The 14,506-nt window shown below is 35.3% G+C and overlaps 1 protein-coding gene across 3 annotated transcripts in view; it reads right to left on the bottom strand.

Annotated features, from left to right (window-relative positions):
• NVL (nuclear VCP like) overlaps window positions 1–14,506 on the bottom strand; it is a 135,573-nt gene that overhangs the window by 84,842 nt on the left and 36,225 nt on the right. For all 3 annotated transcript variants that reach the window (XM_081299339.1, XM_081299340.1, XM_081299338.1), the window contains 2 exons: window positions 1,596–1,845; window positions 32–250 (listed from right to left, as the gene is read on the bottom strand). In XM_081299339.1, the coding sequence (XP_081155465.1) occupies window positions 32–250; window positions 1,596–1,845 (469 nt within the window). The remainder of the gene's footprint in view (window positions 1–31; window positions 251–1,595; window positions 1,846–14,506) is intronic.

Here is a 14,506-nt window from a genome sequence, read left to right as displayed (position 1 = left end):
ACCAATAGCATTTAGCAGCTGATATACCTACCAATATTGCCATCGTGAGCTCTTCTCTAATATCTTCTAGGGCACCAATATCTGCCCATGTCACATTTGGGACAGTGACAAAGCCTTCTCTTTTGGCAGAGGGTTGGACTGAAGCTAGAGCCACAATGAAATCATTCAATTCAATGCACAGTCCTTGCATTTGCTCCTTTGAAAGAGGATCTTGGTCTCTTAATAACCCCAGAAGCCTTTGCAATTCATCCTTAAAAGGAACAACAGGGGTGGGGGGTGGAGGGGATATGTTATAAGGTTTTGTCATAGTTTGTTAAAAAGTTACAAATTATACTTTTAAAAATTATTACTCCAATATTCTGTAAGAAAGTCACAAATAACTTTCTCGCTTTGACAGAAGACATGTTCATTTATTCTAAACAGATCAAGTAAAGGTAAATCAACTATAATCAAATATAAGAATAATTTCCATGTACTATACTAGGGTTAGATATAGCAATTACAAGCAGTTGGCAAATATCCATTTCACCAATCATGATATTTCCCATTTCATTTATAAATATTCATGAAGCAACTAAATTTTGATGAAATTAAAGCAAAGTTATTTACTCTGGTGACAGTATAATTTCATTATATAGTTCCCTGATGTTTTATCAACTAAACATAGAGCAGACTATTTTCCTAGTATTATGAATCTTGAACTTCAATGGCAGGATTCTTGATTTGGAAAAGTACATGAAAGGATAAATGTAAAAAAAAAATGAGTAAATCTAAGGAATTCAATTTTTAAAATTCTAACTTTGAGTGGAGTGCAGTGGTGCACACCTGTAATCCCAATGGCTTAGGAGGCTGAGGCAAGAGGATCATGAATTTGAAGCCAGCCTCAGCAACTTAATGATGCCTTGAGCAACTTAGCGAGACCCTGTCTCAAAACAAACAAACAAACAAACAAAAAAGAGCTGGAGATGTGGTTCACTCATGAGTTCAATCCAGGGTACAAAAAAAAAAAAAAATTCTAACTTTGAGATAAAAAATCCTAACTAATATGCAATATTATAAAAAGAATGAACTTGTTGTGATTTTTAACAAAAACAATGTTAATTTCAAATATGCAAGGGAAAAAACAAATGATTTAAATAGGAAAGGCCTGGATTTAAGTCTCTGCTTTACAAAAAGCAGAGGCTATGTAGCCTGGGGCAAGTCATAACGTTAAGCTTAGTGTCTTGGATGATAAAATAAGGAAAATAATATTTTCTTCACAAGATTATACAGATCAAATTATATGTAGAAGTCATCTGTTCAAAGTATAAAAATGATATATATATTACACTAAGATTTTACTCAAAAGTGTAACACTGATCTTGGACTGATAAATATTCCTCTCATATTCACAAAATTGGTCTCCAGAGCTGAGAGCAGCTAGAAACAAGGATTTGGTTATGTCAGAAAACTATCATTTCCACCTACCGAAAAGTTAACTAGGAAATACATGCCAATGTCCTAACATAAGCTGGCAAACTTTTTCTGCAGAGAACTAAATCTCATCTATACTAACACGTACTTGAAGTTAATATAACACAAACATTTATAAGTACCTGAGTTTCAGATGTGGGTTCAGTTCCCAATCTTTCTTCTTGGCCTCCTTCAGATGACAAACATTCAATCTCAGGATCTTTCTTCTGCTGTTCATGTAGCTTCATCAAGACCCTGTTGACTGCACACATAGCTGCCTCTCGGCAGAGTGCCATCAGATCAGCACCAACAAAGCCTGGCGTTAAGTGTGCTAAGTGACAAAAGTTAAAAGTCTCAGGAAGTCTTAGTTTTCGGCACAAAGTTTGAAGTATCCTATAGAAAGGACAAAGAACAAATTTCAGATTCATAACCTAACAGAAAAAAGAATTAATCAAATGTATTTATTTGAAGTCCTTTATCATGTTAAATTCGGTAAATAGTATCATAACAAGTAGTGAGATCAAGTAATTCCTTCATTTAACAAATGCTAAATCACTACTGCATGTCTGATATTATTCCAGAAAGAATTATAGTAGATATCTACTTGCTAAGAACTATCCTAAATGTTGTGAGGAATACAAAGACTTTTAGAATATTTTTCTTTTAGAATTTTACAGTATAACAGAGGGAATAAGATAAATAACTTCTGGGGATACTTATAGAGTAGACTAAATGGGCATCTACCAGATATAAAAGCCTCCACACTCCAATAAAACATTACTTCTATTTATCAATAAAAGTTATCTTTTTTTAAATTATTTTTTTTAGTTGTAGGTGAAAACAATACCTTTATTTTATTTATTTATATGTGGTGCTGAGGATCTAACCCAGGGCCTCACGTGTACTAGGCAAGCTCTCTACCACTAAGCCACAACCCCAAACTATAAAATAATATATATATTACAACTAAAAGTTATCTTTTTTTTTTTAAGTTATAGGTGGAAATAATGTCTTCGTTTTACTTTATGAGGTGCTGAGGATTGAACCAGAGCCTCGCATGCCAGGCAAGCACTCTACCTCTGAACCACAACCCAGCCCCTAAAAGTTATCTTTTTTTTTTTTAATATTTATTTTTTTTAGGTGTAGATGAACACAACACAATGCCTTTATTTTTATGTGGTGCTGAGGATCGAACCCGGGTCCTACCCATGCTAGGCGAGCGCTCTACTGCTGAGCCACAATCCCAGCCCCTTTAAAAGTTATCTTAACATATACTTTAACATCCAATTTTACATTAAAACAGTTACTTTTCCAATTTTACCTTTATCAACTGTTCATTTCTTGTATTCACATGTTAAAATTTTTGTTCAACCCAAGTGGTAAGATGGTATGTGTTAAATAATATCTAGACTCCTAGATAATTATTATTAAAAGAATATCTTGAACAACTTCTGATAAGACATACTAGATAAGAATTTAAAACCAGTAAAGACACTCAGGATGACAGATCTAAAGCCAACTGCATGAGCTTGATACCAGTTCTGTCACTCTATATAACCTGGGTCACTTTTTGCCTCTGTGCCTTGATTTTCTCATTTGTTAAATATGCATTAATCATAGCACTTTCTCATAAGATTATTGTTATAAATGCATACATGCAAAATACTTAGAAGAATGGTTGATTAACATTGTCCAATGTTAATTATTAATTATACACTGTGATGTTATATATTAAGTGGGATAAGTAAATGTAATGAAAAATTTTGAAACTTGTATGGGAGACTATTATTTTCAAATGTTAAGCTAATAGAGAATTATGAAAAATTATTTGGGATCATGCAAATAAACAAAATAGAAGCAGAAAAACATTACTGACAAATGAAAAATAATTTACTTAGATACTCTAAAAGACGGGAACCAAAAAGATTCCATTATATACCTATTTCCAAAAGACATAAACCCAATTTGCTATTGGATAAGAGTACTAAGAAAATTTTACATGATATAAAAAAATGGCTAACAATATAAATAGCATCCTTTCTTAGTTATAATCTAAAGAGACAAGAACAAGGAAAGAAGCATAAACTCCACAGATAATCTATAGCCTTTACTTCCCCTAGTCTATTCTGGAACTACTACAGAAAATGTACGTCAAGAAGAGTGAAGCAGGTGACATCACTATACCAGACCTTAAACTATACTACAGAGTAATAGTAACAAAAACAGCATGGTATTGGCACCAAAACAGACTGGTAGACCAATGGTACAGAATAGAGGACACAGAAACTAACGTACAAAATTACAGTTACCTTATATTAGACAAAGGTGCCAAAAACATGCACTGGAGAAAAGATAGCATTTTCAACAAGTGGTGCTGGGAAAACTGGAAATCCAGATGCAACAAAATGAAATTAAACCCCTATCTCTCACCATGCACAAAACTTAACTCAAAATGGATCAAGGACCTAGGAATTAAACCAGAGACTCTGCATCTAATAGAAGAAAAAGTAGGCCCTAATCTTCATCATGTGAGATTAGGCCCCAACTTCCTTAATAAGACTCCTATAGCACAAGAATTAAAACCAAGAATCAATAAATGGGATGGCATCAAACTAAAAAGTTTCTTCTCAGCAAAAGAAACAATCTGTGAGGTGAACAGAGAGCCTACATCCTGGGAACAAATCTTTACCCTTCACACATCACATAGAGCATTAATCTCTAGGGTATATAAAGAACTCAAAAAGCTAAGCACCGAAAAAAACAAATAACCCAGTCAACAAATGGGCCAAGGACCTGAAACAGACACTTCTCAGAAGGAAAAAATGTTCATCATCTCTAGCAATTAGAGAAATGCAAATCAAAACCACTCTAAGATCATCTCACTCCAGTCAGAATGGCAGCTATCATGAAGACAAACAACAATAAGTGTTGGCAAGGATGTGGGGGAAAAGGTACACTCATACATTGCTGGTGGGACTGCAAATTGGTGTAGCCAATATGGAAAGCAGTTTGGAGATTCCTTGGAAAGCTGGGAATGGAACCACCATTTGACACAGCTATCCCTCTCCTCAGACTAGACCCAAAGACTTAAAAACAGCATACTACAGGGACACAGCCACATTAATGTTTATAGCAGCACAATTCACAATAGCTAAACTGTGGAGCCAACTTAGATGTCCCTCAGTGGGATGAATGGATTAAAAAAATGTGGCATATATACACAGTGGAATTTTACTCAGCAATAAAAGAGAATAAAATCATGTCATTTGTAGGTAAATGGATGGCATTGGAGAAGATAATGCTAAGTGAAATTATTCAATCCCAAAAAAACAAATGCCAAATGTTTTCTATGATATAAGGAGGCTGACTCATAGTGGGGTGGGATAGGGTCGGGGGGAATGGGAGGAATAGATGAATTCTAGATAGGGCAGAGGGGTAGGAGGTAAAGGGAGGGGGCAGGGGATTAGCAAGGATGGTGGAATGTAATGGACATCATTATCCAAAGTACATGTATGAAGACACGAATTGTGTGTCAACCTACTGTATATACAGAGATATGAAAAATTGTGGTATATATGTGTAATAAGAATTGTAATGCAAAAAAAAAAAACCAAGTACATGTATAAAGACATGAATTGGCGTGAACATACTTTATATAAAGATATGAAAAACTACTCTATATGTGTATAAGAATTGTAATACATTCCGTTGTCGTGTATTTTTAAAAAATTAATTAAAAAAAGGATATGTATATATGCATTATTTGTAAAGATATAGATATATATGTCTTGCTAAGTCACCCAGATTGTTCCCTAATTCCTGGACTCAAGCAATTCTCTAGCCTTAACCTCCTGAGTAGTTGAGACAACAAGTTGGCACCATTGTGCCAAGCTTCTAATCTTTAGTTTTTGAGACAGGCTCTTGCTATTTTGTCCCAGGCTGGCTAGTCCATAATATTAAGAGGTCTTTAAGCTACTAACATTATCTCAGATGGCACTAAATAGAGAGGTGTTTTATACTGATATCAGATACTCCAGGAAACACATATTATGAGGGTCCTCGTATATGCACATTTTACTTTGACCTTCAGTCTTTTCATGTCGGCTCTAGCTGATGTGCTAAATACTAGAAACACCAAGAAAAGTTCAAAATATATGGATTTCTCAGCCTAGATGTCCATTAACAATAAATGAATAAAGAAAATGTGCTATATGGAATAATGGAGTTGTATCCAGCCTTAAAGTATGAAAATATGTCATTTATAGAAAAATAGAACTAGAGAATATCATATTAAGTAAAATAAGCAAGACTCAGAAAGTCAACGGTCTTGTGTTTTCTCTCAGATGTGGAAGCTAAAGAGAAAAAGGGGAAAAAGAACACCTCAAAAAAAAAAAAAAAAAACCAAAAGATCAGTACAGTAGAGCAAGGGAAGCAGAGAGAAAAAGAGGAAGAAAAGGGGACATATTGTAGAATGAAATTGACCACATTATGCTATGTACATTTACGAATATATCACAATAAAACCCACTATTATGTATATTTATAATAAATGAAAAAATTTTAATTAGGTTTCCCAAATTAAATAATTGGTTTTATAATTTATTTAACAAGATGAATTTTAACTATATTTTTTAATAAACTTTTAGCTTACAAACTTATTGTAAAGACAGTACAGAAAATTCTGTATACCCCAAACTCCTCTTTTATTACTAAGGATAGTTTTTAGGGTTATTGGTCCAATATTTTATAGAATGTCCTTCAACTGGGATTTGTCTGATACTTTTCTCATGACTAGGCTAAGGTATTTTGGGAAGAAGACCACAGAGGTAAAGTGGCATTCTTATAATATCACATTAAGAACACATACTGATTTATCATTGTGGATGTAACTGCCTGGTTTGAGATAATGTTTGAAAGGTTTTCTGACTGCTGGGTCTGGCAGCACATGCCAATAACCCCAGCAACTCCAGAGGTTGAGGCAGGAGGATCACAAGTTTAAGGGCAACCTCAGCCACTTAGTAAGACCTTGTCTCAAAATAAAAAATAAAAAGGGCTGTGATGTAGCTCAGTAGTAGAGTGCTCCTAGGTTCAATCCTCAGTTGGAGGAGTGGGGAGGATGAGAAGAGTACAGAAGAGGTAAGGAGAGGCAAAGAAAGGCAAGGCAAAACAAGGCAAAAGGAAGCAAAGCAAAGGCAGGCCACTATAAAGTTACTCTTCCCTCCCAACCTTCCCAAACTATACTCTTTAAAAAGAAGTCACTATGAATAGCTTATAGTTAATAAGTAATGAGTTATAAACCACATACTCCAAAGAGATGAATCTACAAAATTTATTTTAAATTCTTCTTCTTCGTTTTTGAGAGAGAGAGAGAAAAAGAGAGAGAGAATTTTAATATTTATTTTTTAGTTTTCAGTAGTCACAACATCTTTGTTTGTATGTGGTACTGAGGATCAAACTCGGGCTGCACGCATGCCAGGCGAGCGAGCTACTGCTTGAGCCACATCCCCAGCCCCTATTTTAAATTCTTCTGAACCAGATATTCTCAATCACTTATTTATTTACTTATATCACTACAAACTAACAGACATTTGATTAACTATAACCCTGAACCACAAATTATAAAAGAGTATGGAGAGTGGTAAATGACCTAGCAGAGGGAACCAAGTGAAAATTAACCTTCCACAAAGAGATGCACTAATAAGACACAGATATTTGCTTGATGTAATTCCAAAGACTCAGAACAAGAGAAATCAATGTTAAACTACAGAAAGAAAAACCAAGGAAAGGAAACAAAAACACAAAAATTATCTGAAAATTGCAAAAGAAGTACCAAGGTGGCTAGGGATATAGCACAGTTGGAAAAGTGCTTGCCTTGCATGCACAAGGCTATGGGTTCAATCTCCAGCACCACAAATAGATAGATATCTATCTTTCAAATAGATAGACAGACAGACAGACGGATAGATAAACTGTTCTCGAAAAGAAAAATTCATTAAGAAAATAAATTAAGATCCCACATGCTCTGCACACTTTCAACCAACAGAACACCAGAAATTTGCTCTTGGATATAACTTAACCAGTTAAGGGATGCTCCAGGATGTGGACCATAAAATCAACTCCATCAGGAAAATAGGTCTAAGTCTAATGTATCATGTATATAACTCTTTAGCCTCCTTCCCTTGCACATATCAGAAGACCAGTAGTTAGATTTATAGTCCCATAGTATTGTCTGAAGATACTTTTCTGAAAATTCTGAACTGACCTAACACAAAATGTCTACAGAAACTGATATTTTAAGCTTTCCATCTAAAAGTTAGCTGGTTATCAGACTGCTTTATAATAACATTCACCCTACAACAAAGTAGCTTGTATTACAGATGTCTAATCAGCCTTTTACAATATGGAGAGCAAGGATTGCGAACATGAGGAAAGCCACCAAAAAGATGTAACAATAATCATAACAGTGGTAAATTATCAACACTTATTACACACCAAGTAATGCAGTTTGACTTTACATTTTGTCTCTCACTGCTTCTCAATAGAATGAAATATACAAGACAGACCAAAACAAACATACACACATGCAGTGGGGAAAAAAGAAACTCAGGAAATTAAGAGAATGCAGAAAACAAAAAGCAACAGAAATACAAATTTATAAACATGGAAAAGACAAAAAAACTAGAGAATACAAAGTCCAGAATTGGAATAAGAGGAATTTCCAAAAGAGCAAATAGAAAAAAGAGTATGGAGAAAATTATTAAGGCCCTGTGTTTGATCCCCAGGACTGTAAAAAACAAACCAAAATAATAGTAATTAAAAGAAAAAATTAGGATTAAAAACAATCTGAAAAACTCCCAGAAAGGAAATCACATTATTACACAGTAGGACACTGGACTTCTCAATATTGTCAATGAAGCAATAAACCTCTGCTGTCAAAATGATTAAAGGAAATTATTTTTGACAGTTTTTCTAGGCAGGGAATTCTACATTAAGCAAGTGAAAATAAAGGGAGAAAGAAAGGAGAGAAGGAAAGAAAGGGGAAAAAAAGAAAGAACAGAACTTTTTGCACACAAAAGGTCCCACAATTTGGGCTGGGGCTGTAGCTCAGTGGTAGCGCACTTGCCTAGCTTGTGAGAGGCACTGGGTTTGATCCTCAGCACCACAAATAAATAAATAAAGGTATTGTGGAAAAAAATTATTAAGAAAACCCCCACATTTTATCTTCACACATCATCTCTCATTAATAAAGATGTACTCTGGCAAAAAAAAAAATGGAATAAACTAGAAAAAAAAAAAGACCAATATGGGTTGTAGGAAATAAGTAAACCAAGATAGGAAACAGACCAGTGGAATTCCCTGAATGACAGCCAGATATCAGGACAATTACTGAGCAGCAGGTCCAGTGAGCTATCACTCCAGATTGAACACAAAAACAAAAGCATTCTCCTAGGGGATGTCTCCAAGAGGGAAAAATGGAACCTGTAGTGGGTTAGTCAGCTTTCTGTCACTAAAACAAACACTAGAGATAATTAGCTGATAAAAAAGAAAAAGTTATTTTAGTTCACAGTTTCAGTCTATGATTAGGTGGAAAAAGTGCTTTCAGGCCTTTGATGTGTGGCAGAGCACATCATGGCAAGAGCATGTAGTACAGAAAAACTGCTTCCCTAGGGGCATGAAAGAAAAACTAGGAAGGAGGAGGGGAAAAGACCAGGATCCCACAATCCCATGTGAAGGCACTCCCTCAATGACCTGAAGACCTCAAACTAGCCCCTACCTCTTAAAGTTTCTACAACCTCCCAAAAGCACCAAGCTAGGGAGCAAGCATTTAACAAATGGGCCTCTGGGGAACATTCCATATCCAAATTGTATCACTAAAAATTATGATAAGTTTGACCAGGCAAAAAATAAAATGAATTGATATTTAATAGCAGAACAAGAACATCAGAGAATAAAATAAACAAAGGACAATCATGAATTCTAGAAAAAAGGTGAAGAGAGGGAATGTGGTCAGAATATTTTACTTGAATCTTTAGTAAACAATTACATAGATAAGAAATGAAAATGCAAAATGTGGGTATAGTCAAAATTCATAATATATTTGAAAAAGGGGGGGAAAGGCTATATTTTGAAAAGGTAAGCTATTCATGTTCCAAAATCAATTGGAAACAGCTAATGTTACTGGACAACAAGAAAAATGACAAGAAGGTATAACTTTGAAGTGATTAATTCTGTGGTATAATAATAGAAGAAGGAAGCAGGTAGGAAACTACTGTGTTTTGTTAAAAGTTTATTTTCACTCTTTGGCTTTTGACTCTGTAAAAAAAAGTACCTTCAATTTCCAAACAGTAAGTGTTGGCGAGGATGTGGGGGGAAAAGGCACACTCATACACTGCTGGTGGGACTGCAATTTGGTGCAGCCAATATGGAAAGCAGTATGGAGATTCCTTGAAAAACTGTGAATGGAACCATCATTTGACCCAGCTATCCCACTCCTTGGTCTATACCCAAAGGACTTAAAAACAGCATACTACAAGGGATACCACCACATCAATGTTTACAGCAGCACAATTCAGAACAGCTAAACTGTGGAACCAACCTAGATGCCCTTCAGTAGATGAACATATTACGAAAATGTGGTATATACACACAATGGAATACTACTGCTGAATAGTATTAAAAGAGAATAAAACACGAAATTTGCAGATAAATGGATGGAGTTAGAGAATATAATGCTAAGTAAAGTTAGCCAATCCCAAAAAACCAAATGCCGAATGTTTTCTCTGATATAAGGATGCTGATTCATAATGGGGTTGGGGCAGAGGAGCATGGGAGGATTAGACAAACTCTAATGGTGGAATGAGATGGACATCATTACCCTAAGTACATGTATGAAGACACGAATGATGTGACTCTATCTACTTTGTGTACAAACCAGAGATATGAAAAATTGTGCTCTATATGTGTAATATGAACTGCAATGCATTCTGCTGTCATACATAACAAATTAGAATAAAAATTTTTTAAAGTACCTTCATTTACAAAAAATCAATTAAGAAAAAAAAACTGTAAGAAAAAAAATATATTTTTATATGAAGCCAGGTTGAAAAATAACAACCCTTGTCCCTAATTCAATAAATATGAAACAAGAATTAACCGTGTGCTAAATGTTGGGCCAAGTGAATCTACAAAGATGAGAAAAGCATGGTTTCTATATGAGACTCACATTCTAGGTCCACTGTAAAAGAGGGAATGGCAAATTTTGCATTAAATGTTAATATTAGCTTAATACTAAGGAAATACTACAAACACCAACTTTAAAACCTCTTCAAACTTAAGGAACATGAAAATATTACCCTCTCTTAAACTAATTGAACATTGCCAAGAATGAGCCAAGTGATTCTTTACCATATTACATAGTCTACAAAGTTCAGGGAAAATAAACTCAAACCAGATTATAAATACATTAGGAGTAATTTTTAAGTGTAAGTGTGGAGTATCAGCTTATCTTGAACCACTATTGGTCTAGGGTCTCAAAATATCCAGCTCCAGAAATGAGAATTTCTCAGATTTCCAAAATGTGGCTTGAAATAAGATCCATCAGAAAGGAATTCCAAGACTTCTTTACATTTTTCAAAGCCAGTTATCATCTTTATTTTTTTAATCAACCTACAAAAGACTGGTTAACGAAAAAGAAACCAAAGGACTCACATATTTAAAACCATAACCCAAACTAAGGTCACCAAATGCATGAGAACAGACTACTTCTGACATGATTCACAGGAAATACCAGTAGCACCTAAGGAAGAATGTTGCTAAAAGAACAAAGCTTCATCTAACCAAACCCTTGTATTTAACGTCCAGTTTGTAGGAAATACAAGAACAGAAGAAGAGGTTAAATGACATATTAACGATACAATGAGGGGCTGGCTGGCATTATGGCTCCATGGTAAAGCGCTGGCCTAGCACATTCGAGGCCCTGTGTTTGATCCTCAGCACCACATAAAAATAAATAAGTAAAATAAAGGTATAAAAAAATATTTTTAAAAAAAGGATACAATGAGCCAAATCCAGAAAGTAGGAAATTCTATAGAACAACGACCTGTTTCTTCTATAAATAAAATGGTAAGGAAAATAGAAAAGGAGAAAGTACTAATTCTATTGTAAAAACAAAACCAGGCATAGTGGCACACACCAGCAGGTCTGGAGGCTGAGATAGAAGGATTCTAAGTTCAAGGCCAGGTCAGCAATTTAGTGAGGTCCTAGATAATGAGACCCTTTCTCAAAATTTTTAAAAAATAGCTGGGGTTGCAGCTCAGTGAAAAATTGCCCTGTGTTAAATTTCCAGTCCAAAAATGAAAGAAAGGGGCTGGGGATGTGGCTCAAGTGGTAGCGCGCTCGCCTGGCATGCGTGCGGCCCGGGTTCGATCCATAGCACCACATACAAACAAAGATGTTGTGTCTGCCAAAAACTAAAAAATAAATATTAAAAAATTCTCTCTCTCTCTCTTAAAAAAAAATGAAAGAAAGAAAGAAAGAAAGAAAACAATTAAAGATCAAACAGTATACTATAAGACTGTGGAAAAACAGACAATCCTATTCAGTAATAGTCAATAATAGTGGAAATGTAAACATGGCCAGGTTCATAGTGCACACCTATAATCCCAACAACTAGGGAGGCTAAAACTAGAGGTTGACAAGTCCAAGACCAACCTCAGCAACTTGGTGATTCTGTCACAAAATAAAAAATTAAAAGGGCTGGAGATGTTGTTCTGTGGTAAAGCACCCTGGCTTCAATCCCCAGTACCACTTAAAAAATAAATAAATAAAAATGGCACAAACCTATTGGGAAATAAGGTGCTATCTACCAAAATTACATATACATCTGTCTTTGACTCATTAATTTTGCTTTAAGAATCTATTCCAAAAATATACTCACAAAACTACAAAAAGATGCATCAGAAGATCAATGAATTAAGTAAGAATCTGGAAGTCCTGAACAAGAATTGAAAGAATCAGTATAAACTCCTCTTTTTATTAAATACATACACATTTCACACGTATTTTTTAATACTTCTATGAATGTGTGTTTCCTACCTCATTCACTGAATGGTGTACAAAAAATGACTAAGTTCAAAGTAACAAGCATCCCTAGTACCCAGATTATGATTACAAAGTACCACTTCAAACACAAAACAAAACATACACCCCCCCCTCCAAAGTACCACTTCCTACTAAAAGGAACCAATACCCCTAAGAACGATGTCTAATACCAAGTCTGGCACAGAAAATACTTAAGCCTGGATCTTCTTGTTCATTTTGATTCTTCTATAGTTCACAAAAACTGTAAAAATGTTAATTGTTGAAATTGGATAGTAAATACATGGGGGTTTCATTATTGTAATGGTTTTTTAAATCGTGTCCACTAATAAAAAAAATGTTGATCCATATTTTATTATGACAGAGGGTCTGTGTATCTTCCCCTTGAATTTGGGCTGACTTTAGTGACTAATCAACCATCTAATATGGTGGAAGTGATGGTATATGATTTCTAAGGCTAGGTTTAAAAAAGCAATGCTACTCTGGCCTAGTCAATGAAACCCTCAAACTATAGCTCCAAGCTGTCATGTAATCACCCTACCACACTGAGAATACCTGGCTGTTAGGAAGCCCAAATTAGGCATGAGAAGCCCTAAATTGACAAGAAAAAAAAGGAGAGAATCACAGTCTCTGGGACAGGAGTTCCCTATTTTTCTCCTTTACTAGAAGAGCAATAAGCCTTCTTTTTCTAAAAAAGAAGAAGAAGGGGGTAGGGGGAGCAATTAGATAGGTACACAGATAAAATGGGTTGAATAAATAGGTAGATAGATCGATGAATATAAAACCATGGCTCTGATACCCCAATATTCTATCTCTAACTACCAGAACCATATGATACCAAAGACAGAATAAGCCTCTGGCTGAGGCTTTTTAAAATTCGTGACATACAGAAATTATGAAATACAATGAAATGACTATTATTTTAAGCCATTAAATTTTGGAATAGTTTATTCTGGAACAATAACAACTAGGCTGGGTATGTGTCACACACCTATAATCCCAGAGGCGCAAGAAACTGAGGCAGGAGAATCATGAATTCAAAGCCAGCCTCAGCAACTTAGCAAGGCATTAAGCAACTCAGTGTCTCTAAGTAAAATACAAAAAAGGACTGGGGATGTGGCTCAGTGGTTAAGCAGCCCTGGGTTCAATCCTGGGTACCAAAAAAAAGAAACTAGAACAATTATATGAATCTCCTTTTATGTGCACTAAAAATTTTCCATAATAAAAATGCTTTTAAAGTTCAGAAGAAAAAGCCAGGTGAGGTGGCACAGGCCTATAATCCAAGCAGCTCTGAAGGCTGAGGCAGGAAGATCACAAGTTTGAGGCCAGGCTCAGCAAAACCCTAAGTAACACAGTGAGAACCTGTTTTAAAATAAAATTAAGGGGGAAAAAAGTGGGGGGAGGGGGGCTGGGGATGCAGCTTAGTGGTAAAGTGCCTCTTTAGTACCCGTTCCCCACACTAAAAAAAGTTCAGAAAAATATTAACAGCGCCCTTAAACGTTTTTTCTAGGCCTGAAGGTGAAGTTCAGTGGTAAAGTGCTTGCTCAGTATATGTGAGGGCCTGAGTTCAATTCCCAGGACCTGCCAAAAAAAAAAAAAAAAGATGTGCGAGGTTACATTAATTCTGTACTCGTAAGAATTATTATTACCATCTTACAGGTAAATTATTATTACTGTAATACAAACAAATAAACTAAAACTTAGAAATGTTTAATAGCTAGAACAAGGATACCATGAGGCAAAGCTGGGATAACTTCCAGCACTGACTCAAAGTCCTGGCACCTACTCACCGACATTCCAATCAGTTATGCCCAGTCCGCTATTTCCCACTTCATTTACTCTTTCAGTTACACCTCAACCTTATCATCACCTGGATCTGGCTAACCCCTACAATCACTATTTAAAATACCTTAGTCTGTCCAGAGTAGTCCCTACCCTCTAGCTTATGTGCTCCATT

The sequence above is a fragment of the Spermophilus citellus genome (assembly GCF_964194105.1).
Source record: "Spermophilus citellus genome assembly, chromosome: 6".
In the NCBI taxonomy this organism is placed as follows: Eukaryota; Metazoa; Chordata; class Mammalia; order Rodentia; family Sciuridae; genus Spermophilus; species Spermophilus citellus.
The sequence above is the reverse complement of the archived record's forward strand: the minus strand, read 5'-3'. Positions and strand labels throughout refer to the sequence as shown.